The 16,336-nt window shown below is 42.9% G+C and overlaps 1 protein-coding gene across 2 annotated transcripts in view; it reads left to right on the top strand.

Moving 5' to 3' along the window:
• Positions 1 to 16,336, top strand: part of Pigu (phosphatidylinositol glycan anchor biosynthesis, class U) — a 79,182-nt gene that overhangs the window by 9,574 nt on the left and 53,272 nt on the right. The window contains exons 2-4 of one of the 2 annotated variants that reach the window (XM_006499333.1): positions 2,139 to 2,203; positions 11,156 to 11,169; positions 12,428 to 12,490. In XM_006499333.1, the coding sequence (XP_006499396.1) occupies positions 11,167 to 11,169; positions 12,428 to 12,490 (66 nt within the window). In that variant the 5' untranslated portion in view covers positions 2,139 to 2,203; positions 11,156 to 11,166. Of the gene's footprint in view, positions 1 to 2,138; positions 2,204 to 11,109; positions 11,170 to 12,427; positions 12,491 to 16,336 lie in introns of both variants that reach the window. The other variant, NM_001004721.1, reaches the window with a different exon arrangement.

Raw genomic sequence — 16,336 nt, 5'->3', positions numbered from 1 at the left:
GTTTTCTTTGAAAACCATTCTGTGGGTCAGCCAAGTGAGGACTTCGTGTTCCATTCTTCATTTTTTTTTTTTTTACCCTTTTTTCCCTGGTGTTGAGCTCAGATCCTCCCATTTGCTTTGCATGTTGCTCTGCAGCTGCATCACATGTGTGGCCTTCCTACACTTGCCACTGCGCATTCCGTATAAGGGGAGTGTCTTAGAGGGCTTTACTGCTGTGAACAGACACCATGACCAAGGCAACTCTTATAAGGACAGTATTTAGCTGGGGCTGGCTTACAGGTTCAGAGGTTCAGTCTATAATCATCAAGGCTGGAGCATGGCAGCATCCAGGCAGACGTGGGGCTGGAGAGTTCCACCTCTTTTTCCAGAGCAGCTAGCAGAAGGCTAACTTCCAGGCAGCTAGGATGAGGGTATTAAAGCCCTCGCCCACAGTGACACACCTATTCCAACAAGGCTACTCCTCCTAATAGTGCCACTCCCTGGGCCAAACAAATAAACTATCACAGAGAGCATTTCTTTTTCTTCTACCTATTTATTTATTTACAACATAGTTTTAATGCTTAGTATATCAGTATATATTAGTATATCAGTAGATACATATGTATTTAAATAAATCTCCATTAATCAGTGTTGGAATTATTTTCAAGTTTTTATTAAGAGGGGCTGGAGAAAATGGCTCATCAGCTAAAAGCACTGGCTGCTTTCCCAGAGGATCTGGTTCTATTCCTGGCACCCACTCGATGGCTCACAACCATCTGTAACTCAGTTCTAGAGGATCTGATGCTTTCTGGCCTCCTCAGGACCAGGCACATGTGTGATATGCAGACATACACACAAGCAAAACACTCATACATAGAAAATAAAGAAAAAATTATTACTCTGAGGGTTGTACTGAATATTTTATCAGAGACTTGATCAGTTATTTCCTAAGATAATCTGCCTAAAGATTTATCATTTAGGGGCAGGCATGACAGCACTGGCCTTTTATCCCAGCGTTGGGAAAGCAGAGCCAAGTGGATCTCTGTTGAGTTCAAGGCCAGCCTGGTCTATATAGAGAGTTGGGAGCCAGCTAGAGCTACATAGTGAAACTTTGAATAAACCCAAACATTATCATTTTGTGTAGGTAGAGTATTTGCTTAGTGTTTACAAGTTTTCAAGTTCAGTCCTTAGCACCAAACCAAACCAAAAACCCCTCAACCACCCCTGCAAACCACCACCAACCAAAACAAAATAAAACAAAAACAAATTTTTAAAGCTGGTCCTGGTGGTGCATGCCTATAATCCTAGTGCTTGGGAGGTGGAGGCAGGAGAGTTACATAGTTTAAGGTGGTTCTTGGCTGAAAAGGACATTTGAGGCCAGACTGCGCTCTTTAGCAGGTCAGCTAAAGATCTCAAAAAGCAAACAAGCTAAAGCGTCCCCTTTGCAGGGCTTGATGGCTTGCTCCTGCAATGCCAGTACTTCGGTAGGGGTGGGGGTGCTGAGGCAGGGGCCACAGAGTGAGTGCCCATTTCACTAGCTTGGATAACATTTTCAAAAGCCAGTTGCTGATTTTGTTAATTGTGCTTTGGAATAGGGCAGAATGTACATAAAAGGAATGCTTCAGAGCTGGTGGAGGTTGCAAGAAGGTAGACGTATATGATTTTCTAAGAATTTATTTTATGTGTATGTATGTATATCTGCATACAAATGTGTGCATGCCAATGCAGAGGCCAGAAGAAGGCCTATTGGCAGTTGTAAGCTGCCCAGTGTGGGTGCCGGAAGTTGAATTGAGGAGCAAGAGTAGTATGCACTTCTTAGTTGCCACGCTATTTCTCCAAACTCAGAAGTTTAACAGTTCTGTTTAAAGCTTTCTCATAATGAGCATTGCCCATGATGGAAAGGACTGCTTTGTATGGGAGAATTGTCCATTGTTGAAAAGTGTGCCAGAGAGAGAGAGAGAGGGGGGGGGGCTTTGAAAATTTCATATGTGTATATTGTCTTGAAAATTTTTCAAAGAAGACCTTCAGCTATTTGCTTGACCAGAGGTAAAGGAATTAGATAAATTCAGGCATTTCTTGGTCCTAGGAATATCTAACACTTTATGACCATTTGTTGATGTCTCTAAAGTCTGAGTGAACTTGTCTTTCTTCCCTTTCAGTGGTTGAAGGCCTTGCACTGTTGGATCTGGGAGTGTCTCCATATTCTGGAGCAGTATTTCACGAAGTAAGTATGTGCTTTCTTTTCTGGCACTGAGAGTAGCTTATAGTCATGGATACCAAAGCCTGAACTCTGTTTGGTACAGACATTGAAAAAGATCTCTTTTTGGATAGGAATAGCCCTTTCGTAGAATTATAGGGAAAATGATCCAGGTTAGGATTTAAAGAACTTGAGAGACAGAGAGACACCCAGAGAGACAGACACAGAAACCATGTTTGTGTGTATGTGTGTGTATGCATGTGTATGTGCTTGTGTGTGCATATGCATATGCATGTGTGTATGCATGTGTGTGTACAACTTTCAGGAGTTAGTGTTCTTCCATTGTTGAGGTCCGTTCTCCACATGCCAGCCCGGCTGGCAGTGAAGCTTCTGGGTATTTGTCCTGTTAGAAGTGCTGAGATTCCAAAGCCACCAGCTTTCTGTGGGTTCTGGAGACCAAACGGAGGCATCTATAGAAATTATTTTTTTTTAATCGCAAGTTTTAAGTAGCTCTCAGTCCATGAATTGCTGTATGCTGAGTGGCATGTAACTGGTGTTTGTTTGTTTGTTTGTTTATTTTGTTTTTTTTTCAAGACAGGGTTTCTCTGTATAGTCCTGGCTGTCCTGGAACTCACTTTGTAGACCAGGCTGGCCTCGAACTCAGAGATCCACCTGTCTCTGCTTTCCAAGTGCTGGGACTAAAGGCATGCGCCACCACTGCCTGGCTATGTAGCTGGTTTTTCAAATGCTTGCTGTGACATTGGTTTCTTAGAAAGCTCACTGGAGTTGAAGCCATAAAATTAGTTCCCTCTTGGGCTGGTGAGATGGCTCAGTGGTTAAGAGCACCAACTGCTCTTCCAAAGGTCCTGAGTTCAAATCCCAGCAACCACATGGTGACTCACAACCACTCGTAACAAAATCTGATGCCCTCTTCTGGAGTGTCTGAAGACAGCTACAGTGTACACATAATCAATCAATCAATCAATCTTTTAAAAAAAAAACCACGCATACACATGTGCACTGGGGGGAAAAATAAGATTAATTTTAAAAAAATTAGTTCCCTCTTTTGTTTTTGTATTTTGAAACAGGGTTTTCTGTGTAGCCCTGGAACTCATCTCTGTAGACCAGGCTGGCCTCAAACTCAAAGATCTGCCTGCCTCTGCCTCCCAGTTGCTGGGATTAAAGGCATGTACCACCCCCCCTCCCATCTCATGAAACTAGTTCTTTTTTTTCTTTCTTTTTTAAAAGATTTACTTATTTTATTAAGTATACCATAGCTGTCTTCAAACACACCGGAAGAGGGCATCAGATCCCGTTATAGATGGTTGTGAGCCACCATGTGGTTGCTGGGAATTGAACTCAGGACCTTTGGAAGAGCAGTTAGTGCTTTTAACCTCTGAGCCATCTCTCTAGTCCCCATGAAACTAGTTCTTAAAACAAGTAAAAACAAGGTAGATGTGGACTCCCACTGTGATCCCAGAGGCACTGCAGGGGACTGCCATGGTGAGGCCTGCCCAGCCTGGGCTATATGAGACTCTTATCTCAAAATGGCAAAAGAACAAAAATATATAAATGCTCTTTGTTGAGTAATTATCCCCGTCTCTTGGATTACTGTCAAACACACACCTTTCTTGTTAAGTTTTTCCTGGTTCAGTCCTGCTCATTTACTTTTTACCCTGCAGTTGGGAACATTTTTCTAAAATGTGAATCTGAATTTGTCACTGTTATGCTTGGCACCTGTGTTTGCTGCTAATCTCAGGCTTAAAATCCAAATCCTTAGAGGAGCAGGGAAAGCTCTCACCTGGTTTCTTTCTGATCCCCTTTTTCCTTGCCTTCCTTCTTTCCTGCCTTCCTTTTCTTAAGCTCACAAGTCAGCTATTGGGTATATATGTTTGGCATCCACTTAAGAGCCCACTGCCCCAGGGCCAGTGTGAAGCATGGTAAGCTGTCAGTGTTACTGTACCACAGGTCTGTTGACTAACCAGCTTTGCTCGTCTGTTGTTTCCTAGAAAGCCACTCTTCTTCCTTGTGTGTGTGTGCATGGCTCTATTTATGAGACACAAACTTAGATTTTCACCTTATCCAGAAAACCATCCATCACCACTTTCCACTCAGCTAAGTGCTCCTGCTTTGTCACCCAGGGACTCTTATCCCTTCCACGGCTCATAGCCCACTCTCTTTTTTTTTTTCCCCAAGGCAGGGTTTTTCTGTGTAGTCTTGAGTGGCCTAGAACTCAAGAGGTCTACCGACCTCTGCCCCCCACGTGCTGAGACTAAAAGTGTGTGTCACCACTACTGGCTTATATCCCATTCTTAAAATCACTTCTAATCTGCCAGGTGTGGTGGCACATGCCTTTCCTCCAAGCACTCAGGAGGCAGAAACAAGTAGATCTCTGTTCTACATGGGGAGCTGTAGGTCAGCCAGGGATGCATATTGAAACCTTGTCTGAAAAATGAAGCCAGAATTACCTTTGTGCTTATTTTTTTTTTCTCTTCAAAACTGGTACACCTCTTCATCACTGACTCCTGGTGCCCACCTCCGTGTCTGCATTCTCATCCCACCCAGGCCCTGCTTCCTCTCTCCTGCCTTTAGAGGCTCTTGTACTTACCAAAGGCCAGTTCTTACTAGGTTTCAGAGAGAGAAAGTGAGACACAGACACTGGCTTTATAGTACTTGCCTGTCAGTCACTGTCTTTCCTTTCTCCCTGCCCCCTTTACTTCCCTTTTGTTTTGAGACAGGATCTTATATAGCTCAAGCTGGCCTCTCTGTAGCTGGGGATGATTTTGAATTCCTGGTCATCTCACTGCTGACTCCCATGTGCTAGGTTTATATGCACTTGAATGTTTGAGATGCATTTATCTTATGTCTATGGGTGTCTTGCCTGCCGCATGTATGTCTTATGTACCACATATGTACAGTTTCCACAGAGGCCAGAAGAAGGCATTGGATCCTCTGGAATGGGACTTATAGACAGCTGTTAGCTGTAATGTAGGTGATGGAAATTGAACCTGAGTCCTCTGGAAGTCAATGTTCTTAATGGTTTAGTCATCTCTCCAGTCGAGGTGTTTATGCTTATATTTTTTAAACAAACAGACTCCAGAGCAAAGAATATTATCAGAAATGACAACGTCCATATCCGAGTGACTGGATGGGTTTCTCAGGAAGAGTGGTTGCAGCTCTCTCTGTACCAATAACAGCTTTAAACCATAGTAGGTGAAGACTGATAGCCCAGGCAGCGGAGACAGCTCAGTGGGTACAGATGCTAGCGCTGCAAGCTTGATGACTTGATTCCAATCTCGGGAAACCACATAAAAAGCCAGATGGGGCACATGTATCTTTAATCCCAGCACTTTGATAGTTAAAGGCATAGAGACAGGAGACTCTCCTGGGACCTAATGGGTCAGCTAACTTGGAGTACACAGCATAGCAGCATAAACAAAAAGAGACCCCTGCCTCAATAAGGTGGAGGATGACAGCTGATTCCTGAAAGTTTTCCTGTGACCTCCAAATGTGTGCTATGGTGTGCATCTCCCGACCCCAACATTTAAAAGAAAAAAGGACTCATATAAAGAAGGCTAGTCTCAAATTAGAGTTGGAGACAGTATTCCTGTTAACAGTTGATAGAACAAGTGGGAAATTAGCAAGAATATTGAAAGTGGTTTTTTTTTTTTAAAGCTGTGTCTATTCTTAATTTCTATGTATGAGTGTTTGCCTGCATATATTTATGTGCATCATTTGTGTCCTCAGAGGTCTAAGATGGCATTGGACCTCTTGGAGTTATGGATTGTTATGAGCCACCATATAGGTGCTTTGAGTTGAACCTAGGTTCTCTGCAAGAGCTAGTGCTATGTCTCCAGCCTTAAGAATATAGAAATTCTGAATAATGCTGTCAGCCAGATTGATCTAGAATGCTCCATTCAGTAACACCTAAGTGCATTTTAAGTGTGTGTAGAACATTTGCACCAGAACATTTTATGTCCTATCCATAAAAGAAGGTTCAGTGTATTCGTCACTTAGAGATTAATTTTTGCTGACCGAAGAATTAAAGAATTAACATCAGGAAGATGCGTGGAAAATCCCTCAAATCTTTGGAAATGAAATAACCCATGAACCAAAGAAGAAATCAGAAGGGAAATTAGAAAGTATCTTTGAAATTAATGAAAACGAAAACCGTAGTTTGTTGTATATGTAGAATGTTACTAAAGTAGGACTTAGGGGAAAATTTATGGTCACTCAAATTGATATACAACATAAAGGCAGATTACATTCAACATGTGCTTCTTGATTCTAGTTTGATGTGTAATCAAACGGCCACACAGTGCTAGCTAACTGGGGGAGCCAGCCATTTGCTGGTAGACTTTTTGAGAAATGTTACAATGTTTTTCTCATTTGGGGCCTTTCTAAACTGTCTGAAGCATCAAGAAATTTCAAAAGCAGGCTATTTGAAATATAAATATAAGTTCATATGCGCACACACACTATGATACGTTAATAATAGAATCTGTTACTCCTTTTGGAACTTTGAAAGAGACAATTGATAGCTCTTTTTAAAAAGATGTAGGAAGTTGATCTCAGGTAGCCAACATGGTGAGATTTTAGCTTCTGCCAGGCATTCTGTAATTTCTTTGTACACATAACTGCCTTTACTCTTCCCTAGAGCCCTGTGAAATAGATTTTTTTGAACCATTTATTTGTTTTAAATTTTGTGTGTGTGTGCGTGTTTTTATCTGCATGCATGTTTGTGAGCCACTTGCATGCTAGGTACCTTGCACCTAGCTAGGAAACATTTTACTAAAATAACTGTCAGTGATCATTACAATGTTGTGGGCCCCCTCCCCCTTTTCTTGAAATAGGGCTTTTTACATACTCAGGCTGTCCTAGAACTCACTGTGTAGCCTGGGCTGGTCTCAGCTTCTCAAATGCTGTGATTATAGATGTGAGTCACTATTCCTGGCTCAGATATATTGTAGTGCAGTGGGGGTTAGTAATAGATTTTCCTCTTAGGGATAGGCAAGTGTTCTACCTTTCCACTACATCCTTAGCCTACTCTATAGTGTAACAGAGCACATTTTTGCATGTAGTTAGGAGGTGGTAGGAATAGATAGTTCTGAGCTACCACACTAAAACCTAACTATGCATTTCCTTTCTGATTCTGATGGACTGGTAAGCTAGCTTATAGTAGTGGGCCAGCTAAGTTGGCAAGGACAAGAAGAAAGAAGAATAAATACCAAATTATTTGTTTAAAGGCCTTGGAAAGTACCAAGATAATCAAAAGTCAAGAGCAAAGTTCACAAAGTGAGATTCAGGGACTGGAGAGGTGGCTTAGTGGTTAAGAGCACTGGCTGTTCTTACAGGGGACCCAAGTTTGAATATTGTTAGCATTCCTGTCAAGTAGCATTTAACTGTCTGTAACCCAGCTACAGGGATCTAATAACCCTCATCTGGCCTTCCCTGACACTAACATGCAAGTACAGACATACCAAAAGACAGACAGACAGACAGACCACACACACACACACACACACACACACACACACACACAAATAGTGTGACTAGGGTTGGTGATATAGTTCAGTTGGTAGAATAATTTGCCTCAGATACATGAAACTCTGCTCTCAGTTCCAAATATCTCATAAACCTGGTGTGGTACTGCATGTCTGTAACTCAAGAGGTGGAGGTCATCCTTAGCTGTCAGCATGGAATACCCGAGATCCTCTCTCAAATAAGCAAAGCAAAGCAAAGCAGAAAAGCAAGACCAAAGCCTGTAATCACAACATTGGGAAGATGGCGGCACCATGGTCAGAGATTCAAGGTCATTCTGGCTACATAATAACTTTGAGGCCAGCCTTTGCTATATTAGACTCCATCACAAAGGTTCAGAGCCAAGCCAAACTCAAAACAAAACACAGAAAAATAATTGTATGTTCTTTTTAAAGAAGTAGATCTCAGAGCTAGGGAAACGTTGCATGTATCTTAGTGGTAGAACATGTACCTATCCTGTTTCATTCTTAGCACCATGAAAAAACCAAACCAGACCATCACTCATCTACCCACCACCAAGACCACCTGAAAAGAAAGCACATCTCAAACATAGGGACACAGAAAATAAAAAGATTGAAGAAACTTGGTCTTGAGATGTAGCTCAGTTCGTACATGTACAAAGCCCAAGTCCCTAGATTTAATCTCTGGCACTCATAAATCCAGACATGGTGGCACACACCTATATATAGCACATAGGAAGAGGAGGGGGGAGGATCGGGAGTCTGACATGATCTTTGGCTACTTAGTGTGAGTTTGAGGATAGTTTATACTATATGAGACCCTGTCTCTTAAACTCAAAAAGCAAAAGGAAGGAAGGAAGGGAGGGAGGGAGGGAGGGAGGGAGGGAGGGAGGGAGGGAGGGAGGGAGAGAGGGAGGGAGGAGTGTGTCATGCAAATAGTAGTTTGTTGAGTTAATGTAGTTTATTACTGTCAGATGACTTTAAAGCTAAAAACATAACAAACAAAACCCAAAAACCCCCACTTTACTAGACATGGAGAGGATTATTTTGTAATAATATAAAAAATTTTAAAAAAGAAAAAACCATTATAAAAGGGGCTGCTTGGCCCCTCCTCTCTTTCTTAAGCTCTTACCTTTCTTATTCTCATCTCTAGCTCTCCTTCTCCCCCTTCCCCCCTCTCTCCACATGGCCACGGGCCGGCCTCTTTCTTTTACCTTCTCTCTTTCCCTCTGCCTTTCTACAATAAAGCTCTAAAACCATTCTATATACAGCTACCCAGGAGATAGTCATTCTACATAGAACTGCATCTAACTCGCAGCTTCAGACTATACAAATCAGGGGTGGAAATGTAGCTCACTTGGTAGAGAGCTCATACACAGCACCCCCGGGCCAGCATGCACATTTAAAGTCGTCTCAAAGAGGAAATGTCATGGAAATTAGAGTATATTGTCTTTTTAAAAGATTTATTTTTAATTGTATGTATATGTGAGCGCTATGTGTGCAGGAGGCCCGAAGCACCAGGTCCTCGGGAACTGTAATTACAGCACAGCTGTGTGGGTGCTGGGGACCAACTCCAGGTCTCTGCAAGAATATGCAAGTACTCCTAACCCCTCTTTGCCTTCTCTCCAGCCCCTAAAATATATTTTAAATTGAATGATAGTGGGAAAAAGCATTATACCAAAACTTTTGTGCTACTGCTAAAGCGGTATTGAGAGAAAAATGTATTTCCACAAACAAAAAAGAAAACATTATAAACAACCTCATGTTAATGAGATGGAAATTTTGATGAAAATGTACATAAATGTCTAGAAAATACTAGTTACCTAGATTAATAAAACAAAGCAAATCAGAATAATGTCTACTACATGAGAAAAATTGAACCCACAATTTAAGTCTCTCAAACAAAACAAAACAAAACCTTGTGAAGCTAGATGTGGTGGTACACATATAACCCCTGCCCTTGGCAGGCCAAGCAGGAGTATTGGGAGGGAGCCTGAAGCATCACTGGTCACACAGTATGTTCAAGGCCAGCTTGGCCTACATAAAACCTTGTCTTAAAACCATTTAAAAAAAGGAAAAACCCCAGGTCAAGATTAGCAAGTGAATTTTCTCGAAACCTTTTCCCCTTGAGACAGGATTCTGTAGCGTAGCCCAGGCTGGCCTTGAACTTTTCACCCTACTTCAGCCTAAGTGCTGGGATTACAGCAAGCTTCACATGTGGGTTTCTCCTTGGGTCTCCCAGCATGAATTAGCATTAGTTGTTGTTTGCTTTCCAGACAGGGTTTCTCTGTGTAGCCCTGGTTGTTCTGGAACTCACTCTGTAGACCAGGCTGGCCTCGAACTCAGAGATCTGCCTGCTTCTGCCTCCCAAGTGCTGGGGTTAAAGGCATGTGCCACCACTGCCCATTAAGGCAAGAATTAGCATTTTTAGATAGACTTATCAGAGAATAGAGGAAGGAAAATTTCCTAGTTTGTTCATTCAACAATCCGTCCTGTATGGAGTGTCTCTCCTTCCCTCCCTCTTTCCCTCCTTCTCTCTCTCTGTCTCTCTCTCTCTGTCTCCCTCTCTCTCTCTCTCTCTCTCTTCCCTTCTTCCCTTCCTTCAGATGCCAGCCATGGTGATACGCATCTTTTGTTTGTTTGTTTGTTTTATATATGAGTATACTGTAGATGTTTACAGACACACCAGAAGAAGGCATCAGATCCCATTACAGATGGTTGTGAGCCACCATGTGGTTGCTGGGAATTGAACTCAGGACCTCTAGAAGAGCAGTCAGTGGTCTTAACCCTGAGCCATCTCTACAGCCCCTCCCTGTCCGTCCGTCCTTCCTTCCTCCCTCCCTTCCTTCTCCCTTTTTTTCTTTCATTTTTGAGACAGGATCTCATGTAGGCCAGATTAGCACAGATCTTGCTATATCCAAGATGACTTTGAGTTCTGATTCCCCTGCCCTCCTGCCCCCTGCACTTAAGTCCTCTAATTATAAGCACTCACTAGCATACTGGGGTTTTGCAGGGCTGGAGTTTCATGTAACCTAAGCAAACATCTTACAGACTGAGCTACCTCCCTAGCCACTATTTACTTTTTCAGATGGGGTAAACTGAAGTGCCCAGGCTGGCCTTGAACTCCTCCTAAGTTCAGTCTGTCTTCTTACCTCAACCACTTGAGTGTCTACTGCAGTAGATCACAAACCACCAAGCCAAGTATGCCAGGCAAATCTCTAACTTGTTCTTTCCTCTACTGTGTTCTGTTGTTGGCAGTTTCAGTGATACCATGTGATTTAGGATGCTAAGGTTTTCAATTTGTATAGGATGCTGTTGCAGGAAGAACCAGATGTTTTAGATGAATACGTTCTTCCCCATCCCCAGTTTAGAAATTGATAAATTATATTAAAGTTTAACTTAATTTTTTCCATCTTTGTTTTTCTCCTACAGACTCCATTAATAATATACCTCTTTCATTTCCTAATTGACTATGCAGAATTGGTATTTATGGTAAGTATCCTTCCAAAGAAAATCAATATCTATATACACAGATTTGTATTTATAGTTTGTTTTTAAGAAAATAAAAAGCTGGGTGTGCTGGCGCACGCCTTTAATCATAGCACTTGGGAGGCAGAGGCAGGTGGATCTTTGTGAATTTGAGGCCAGCCTGGTCATAGCAGGTTCCAGGCCAGCCAGGGCTGTATCATGAGACCCTGGTCTATAAGAAAAAAAAAAAAAAAAAAAAAGGAAAGGAAAAACAGGAAGTAGAGTTTCTCAGAAAGTAAAAGCCAAGCCTTAATGTCTTTAGTCTGGACCCTGGCTTTGGGGTGATGGTATGGAGTATGAGGAATGGGTGGGCAATCTGGCCAGGTCTTCTTTCTTACTCTTTGGTTTCTGGACTATGTAGTCTTCAATTTTGTAACCGCAAGATTCTATGGTTGGCTTTAACTGTGCCAATTTGGAGGGCATCCTGAGTTCCCTAAGCATTCTGCCAAGATATTCTGAGGGGGCTGAAGAGGCTTTCAAGGATAAAAACTGAAGATTGAGATGACAAGGTGAGTTTTGAGAGCAGAATAGCTTGAAACATTAGTCTGGAGTTGAAAATCTGGGTCAGGATATAAGAAACATTGCTAGCTATAAGTTAGGGGGCAGTGGTGGCACACACCTTTAATTTCAGCCCTCAGGAGGCAGAGGCATGTGAATCTCTTGAGTTTGAGGCCAGCCTGGTCTACAGAGAGAGTTTCAGGATAGCCAGGGTACACAGAGAAGTTACCCCCCAAATAAAAAAGAAAAGAAAAGAGAAACCCTGAAGTCTTCCTTAATTTTGTTGGCTGCTATTTATTCAAGACTTGGGATGTGTGAGGCACTTGGTATACCTGATGCTTACAGATCAGTGGTATCACTCCTATTTACCTTTATACACAAACATACATATATGTGTCTTTGTTTGTTTCGTTTTCTGAGACAGTCTGACTATGTAACCTAGGCGATCCTGAACTCATGTGAGTCCTCAGCCTTCCGGGATTGCAGTGTTACCCGTGACACCTGGCTTATTTTCATTTCACTTGCTATTCTAGGGATATGGCCGTCAGATTGACTGGACAATAGTCCAGGGCATTTGTTGCTTCCCTGAGTGAGCCTGGCCTGATTGTGAGTTAGGTACTGGGTAGTCAGTGCAGTACCATCCCAGAGTTCTTCAGGCCTGGCAGCATCTGGTATCCTGAACTGACCTGGTTCTGTCTCCTCTTACTCCTCTTTCTCTTGACAGATAACAGATGCCCTCACTGCTATTGCCCTGTATTTTGCAATTCAGGACTTCAATAAAGTTGTGGTGAGTCATTAGTGGGTAGGACAAAGCTGGTGGGATTTGGTAACTCACTTATTATGGCAAAGAATCAAAAGTCATGTATTTAGAGATCCAACTATGCAAAAATGTGAAGGAGTTAAGTGGGGCTGGTGAGATGGCTCATTGGATTAAGGCCTTTGCCAGCAAGCCTCAGGTGAGTTCTGTCTCCAGGGCCAACATGATGGAAGGGAAGGAGAGAAACGATCACTGGAAGTCATCCTCTGACCTCTACCCTACCACACACGGACACATGTAGACACACACACACGGACACATGCACACTTCAAAGGAAGGAAGGAAGGGAGGGAGGAAAAGGAGAGGGGTGTGTGGCATGTTCGTACTGGCTCACACCTGCTCCCAGACCTTGGGAGGTAAAGGCTGCATGAAGTGCGGAGTCATTCTCTGCTCTGTATCAGTTTGTGGCTAGCCTGGGCTTAATGATATACTATCTAAAATAAAATTTTATTATATTTATTTTTTAAATTTAATTTAATTTTATTATTTTCTGTGGGGATAATTTGTGTGCATGTATGACTGTGTATCACATGCACGCAGTGCCCTGGAGGCCAGAAGATGGCCCTGGAACAGGAGTGATGGAAGGTTGTGAACCACCATATGGGTGCTTGGAATGGAACCTGGGTCTTCTGCATGAAAAAGTGCTCGTAACTGCTGCATCGTTCTCCAGCCCCTAAAACAAAAATTTAAAAGTCTTCCCTTTTATCAGTTTATTTTTTCAAAGCGAAAATGAATGTAGCCTTTAACTCACTGTATTAGGCCTCTTGAAGTAAAATTGGACTCCCATTGTTGATGAATCTGTTTTCCTTCAGACAGTAATTTGGGGGTTGAAGATTGAAAGCAGGGCCTTGGAAAATGCTAGGCAAGTGCCATCCCACTGAGCCGCACTCCCCAGCCCTAAAAGAATAACCTTAATTAGAAAATTTGGCCTATTGGGCTGGCGAGATTGCCTAGTCTATAAACATGCCTGATGCCAGTCTTGGCAACCTCAGTTCAGTCCCTGGAACCCACAGAATGGAAGAAGAGAGCGGACTCCTGCAGTGGACTTCTGATCTCCATAAGCGTGCCGCGCTGCACGTGAGCTCTACAGACAAGTAAATAAGTGAAAAGCCCATTGATGTAAAGTGTGCCCCTAATCATGTACGAGCCACGGAGAATTGCATCCTGGGACCATTCTCCTTGTCCAGGCTTCTGAGAGGTCACATGTGTGCCTCATGCCTGCAGAGGTCTGAAGATGCCCTGCACCTGGAGTTACAGACAGTTGTGCGTCACCGTGTGGGTGCAGAGAATGGAACTCAAGTCCTCTACAAAAGCTCTTAACCGAGCAATCTCTCCAGCCTGGTGTGTGTGGGGGAGGGTTTCTTTTCTTTCTTTTTTTTTTTTGTTCCTGTTTTTGAGATAGGCTCTTACAGGGTGACCTTGAACTTTTAATCTTGCCTCTATCTCCCAAGTGCTAGGACTATACGTATATACCACCATGCTCAGCTAACTAAGCTAATTCTTATTGTACCAAGGTATGCTCTTATCCTCAAGACTGAATTAAACTTTGAAATATTTTTGTTTCCCTATTTCCAGAGTTCAGATTATTATGACATAGGATTTCTTGGATAGAGTGAGGTTGATTTATACTCTGTCAGAAATGACCTCAGTTTGAATGCCAGCTCTTTTCTTTTGGTTTTTTTGTTTTGGTTTTTTTTGTTTTGTTTTTGTAGTGCTGGGAATCAAGCCCAAGGCCAGTGATCTACGGCTGAGCCATATCCCCAGCCTTTTTGTTTGTGTGCTTTGAGACAGGGTCTTGGTACATACAGCTCAGCTAGAGTTTGTGATCTTGGTGCCTCATCCTCTTTAGTCCTGGGATCAGAGCTATGCTCCACCTTCATATGAGTGCTGAATGCAGCAGCTCTTAGTGCTGCTGCCACACCGCACACTGCTCTATTGCATTCCTGTTCCAGTGTGTAGAGTGAGACCCAGGGTCGTATGTATGTGCGGCCATCTACTACTGAGCTACATACACTCTGAGCTTATTGTGATGGTACACATGGAAAGAACAATTTGCAGGTATTGGTTCTCTTCTTCTACCATGTTGGTCTCAGGGATTAAACTCTGGCTGTTGGACTTGATGGCAAGTTCTTTCACTTTCTGAGCCCTCTTGCTGGAGCTCTGCATGTAGTTTAGACTGGCCTAGAACTAATTATGTAGCCCGAATCGGGCTACCTCCTTAGTGCTGGGATTACAGGTGTATGCTGCTACACCTAGCTATTGATTTAGGTAGGATGTCAGTACATGTATTCCTGAAAGACTCTACTACTTTATTAAGGAGGAGGAGTCCCTTCCTTCAGTATTATCATCACTGGCAAGTTGGTTATGCTCCACTAAGTAATTCTTCCCATCCGTGCTCGTGCAAGTAACTAATTAAACTCAAATGGTCTCCCGGTCCCCCTTCCTTCTCTCTCAGACACAGACACACACACACAACACACACACACACACACACACACACACACACACACACACACACACACACACACGAAAATAGGTTTGCCGGGCAATGGTGGCTGGTGGCTCATGCCTTTAATCCAGCACTCAGGAGGCAGAGGCAGGTGGATTTCTGAGTTCGAGGCCAGCCTGGTCTACAGAGTAAGTTCCAGGACAGCAAGGGCTATATAGAGAAACCCCGTCTTGAAGAAAAAAAAAAAAAAAAAAGAAAGAAAAAGAAAAAGAAAGAAGAAAATAGAGAGGTTCTAGAGAGATGGCTCAGTGGTTAGGAACACTGATTGCTCTTCTAGAGAACTCAGGTTCAATTCCCAACATCCACATGGCAGCTCACAACTGTTCAAAATTCCAGTTGCAGGGGATCCAAAGCCCTCTTTTTCTCTTTAGGGGCTCCAGGCACTCATGTGGTTCACAGACACATGCTAGCAAGACACCCAAATACATAAAATAAAAGTAGAGAGGGATGTGTTGGGACAAAGTACAGCAGGAGTGAGTGAGCAGCCGATAAGAGAGCAATGGGGGCTGGTATGGCTAAAATATCATTATGTACATGTCTGACCTATTAAGGGATAAATAAAAATTACATTTAAAAAGTCTCCATTTGCTACAAGGATCTTTATAGTCTGGGGACATTTGTCTTGGTAGGATTTGAGACGCTATCCCTATAGCCTGCATAGCATCCTGGAAAGCCGGTTCTGAGGGCACTTCACAGCTAGCCCTCTTTTCCCCTGTCAGCCTGGGGGATATGAATGCTAACTGATGGTAGCCAGTTGATTTTTGCAAAAGTGACATTAGCCTAATCTGCCCTTTTCTGCAATGATGTTTCTTTTTTGGAACTCATACTCAAGAATTTGTTGGGATACATCAGGGAAAACAGCTTTCCACCCCCATGTGACTGCTTCCTAACTCTAGCTCCCCAGCCATTCCAGTTCCTTTCTCCATCATAATTCATTCACCCTTCCTCTATGAAAGTATAAAAGAAGACCAAACAAGCCAACCTTTCAGATAGAGGAATGAGGAAGGGAACCTGAGATACTGTGCATCCAGATGGGTCACTGGAACTGCTTGAACATGTTTTGCTGATGGAACTTTCAAGCCCTGCCACCACTGATGTTACCTCCCAGAATGACTAAGTGGCTTGGCCATACATTAATCCATTCATTTGCCCACTATGCTAAGTGTTAGGCATACACAGAGAGCAAATTAAGTAACCGGAACCCTTGTGGAACTTAGACTCTAGGGAGGAGCCAGGCATCAGTTAGAAGTACTGCCGAGAAAGAGTGTTTATAGTAGAATGTGTATACACACCTAAAGGAGTGCACA

The sequence above is a fragment of the Mus musculus genome, chromosome 2 (genome assembly GCF_000001635.26).
Source record: "Mus musculus strain C57BL/6J chromosome 2, GRCm38.p6 C57BL/6J".
Lineage (NCBI taxonomy): Eukaryota > Metazoa > Chordata > Mammalia > Rodentia > Muridae > Mus > Mus musculus.
The sequence above is the reverse complement of the archived record's forward strand: the minus strand, read 5'-3'. Positions and strand labels throughout refer to the sequence as shown.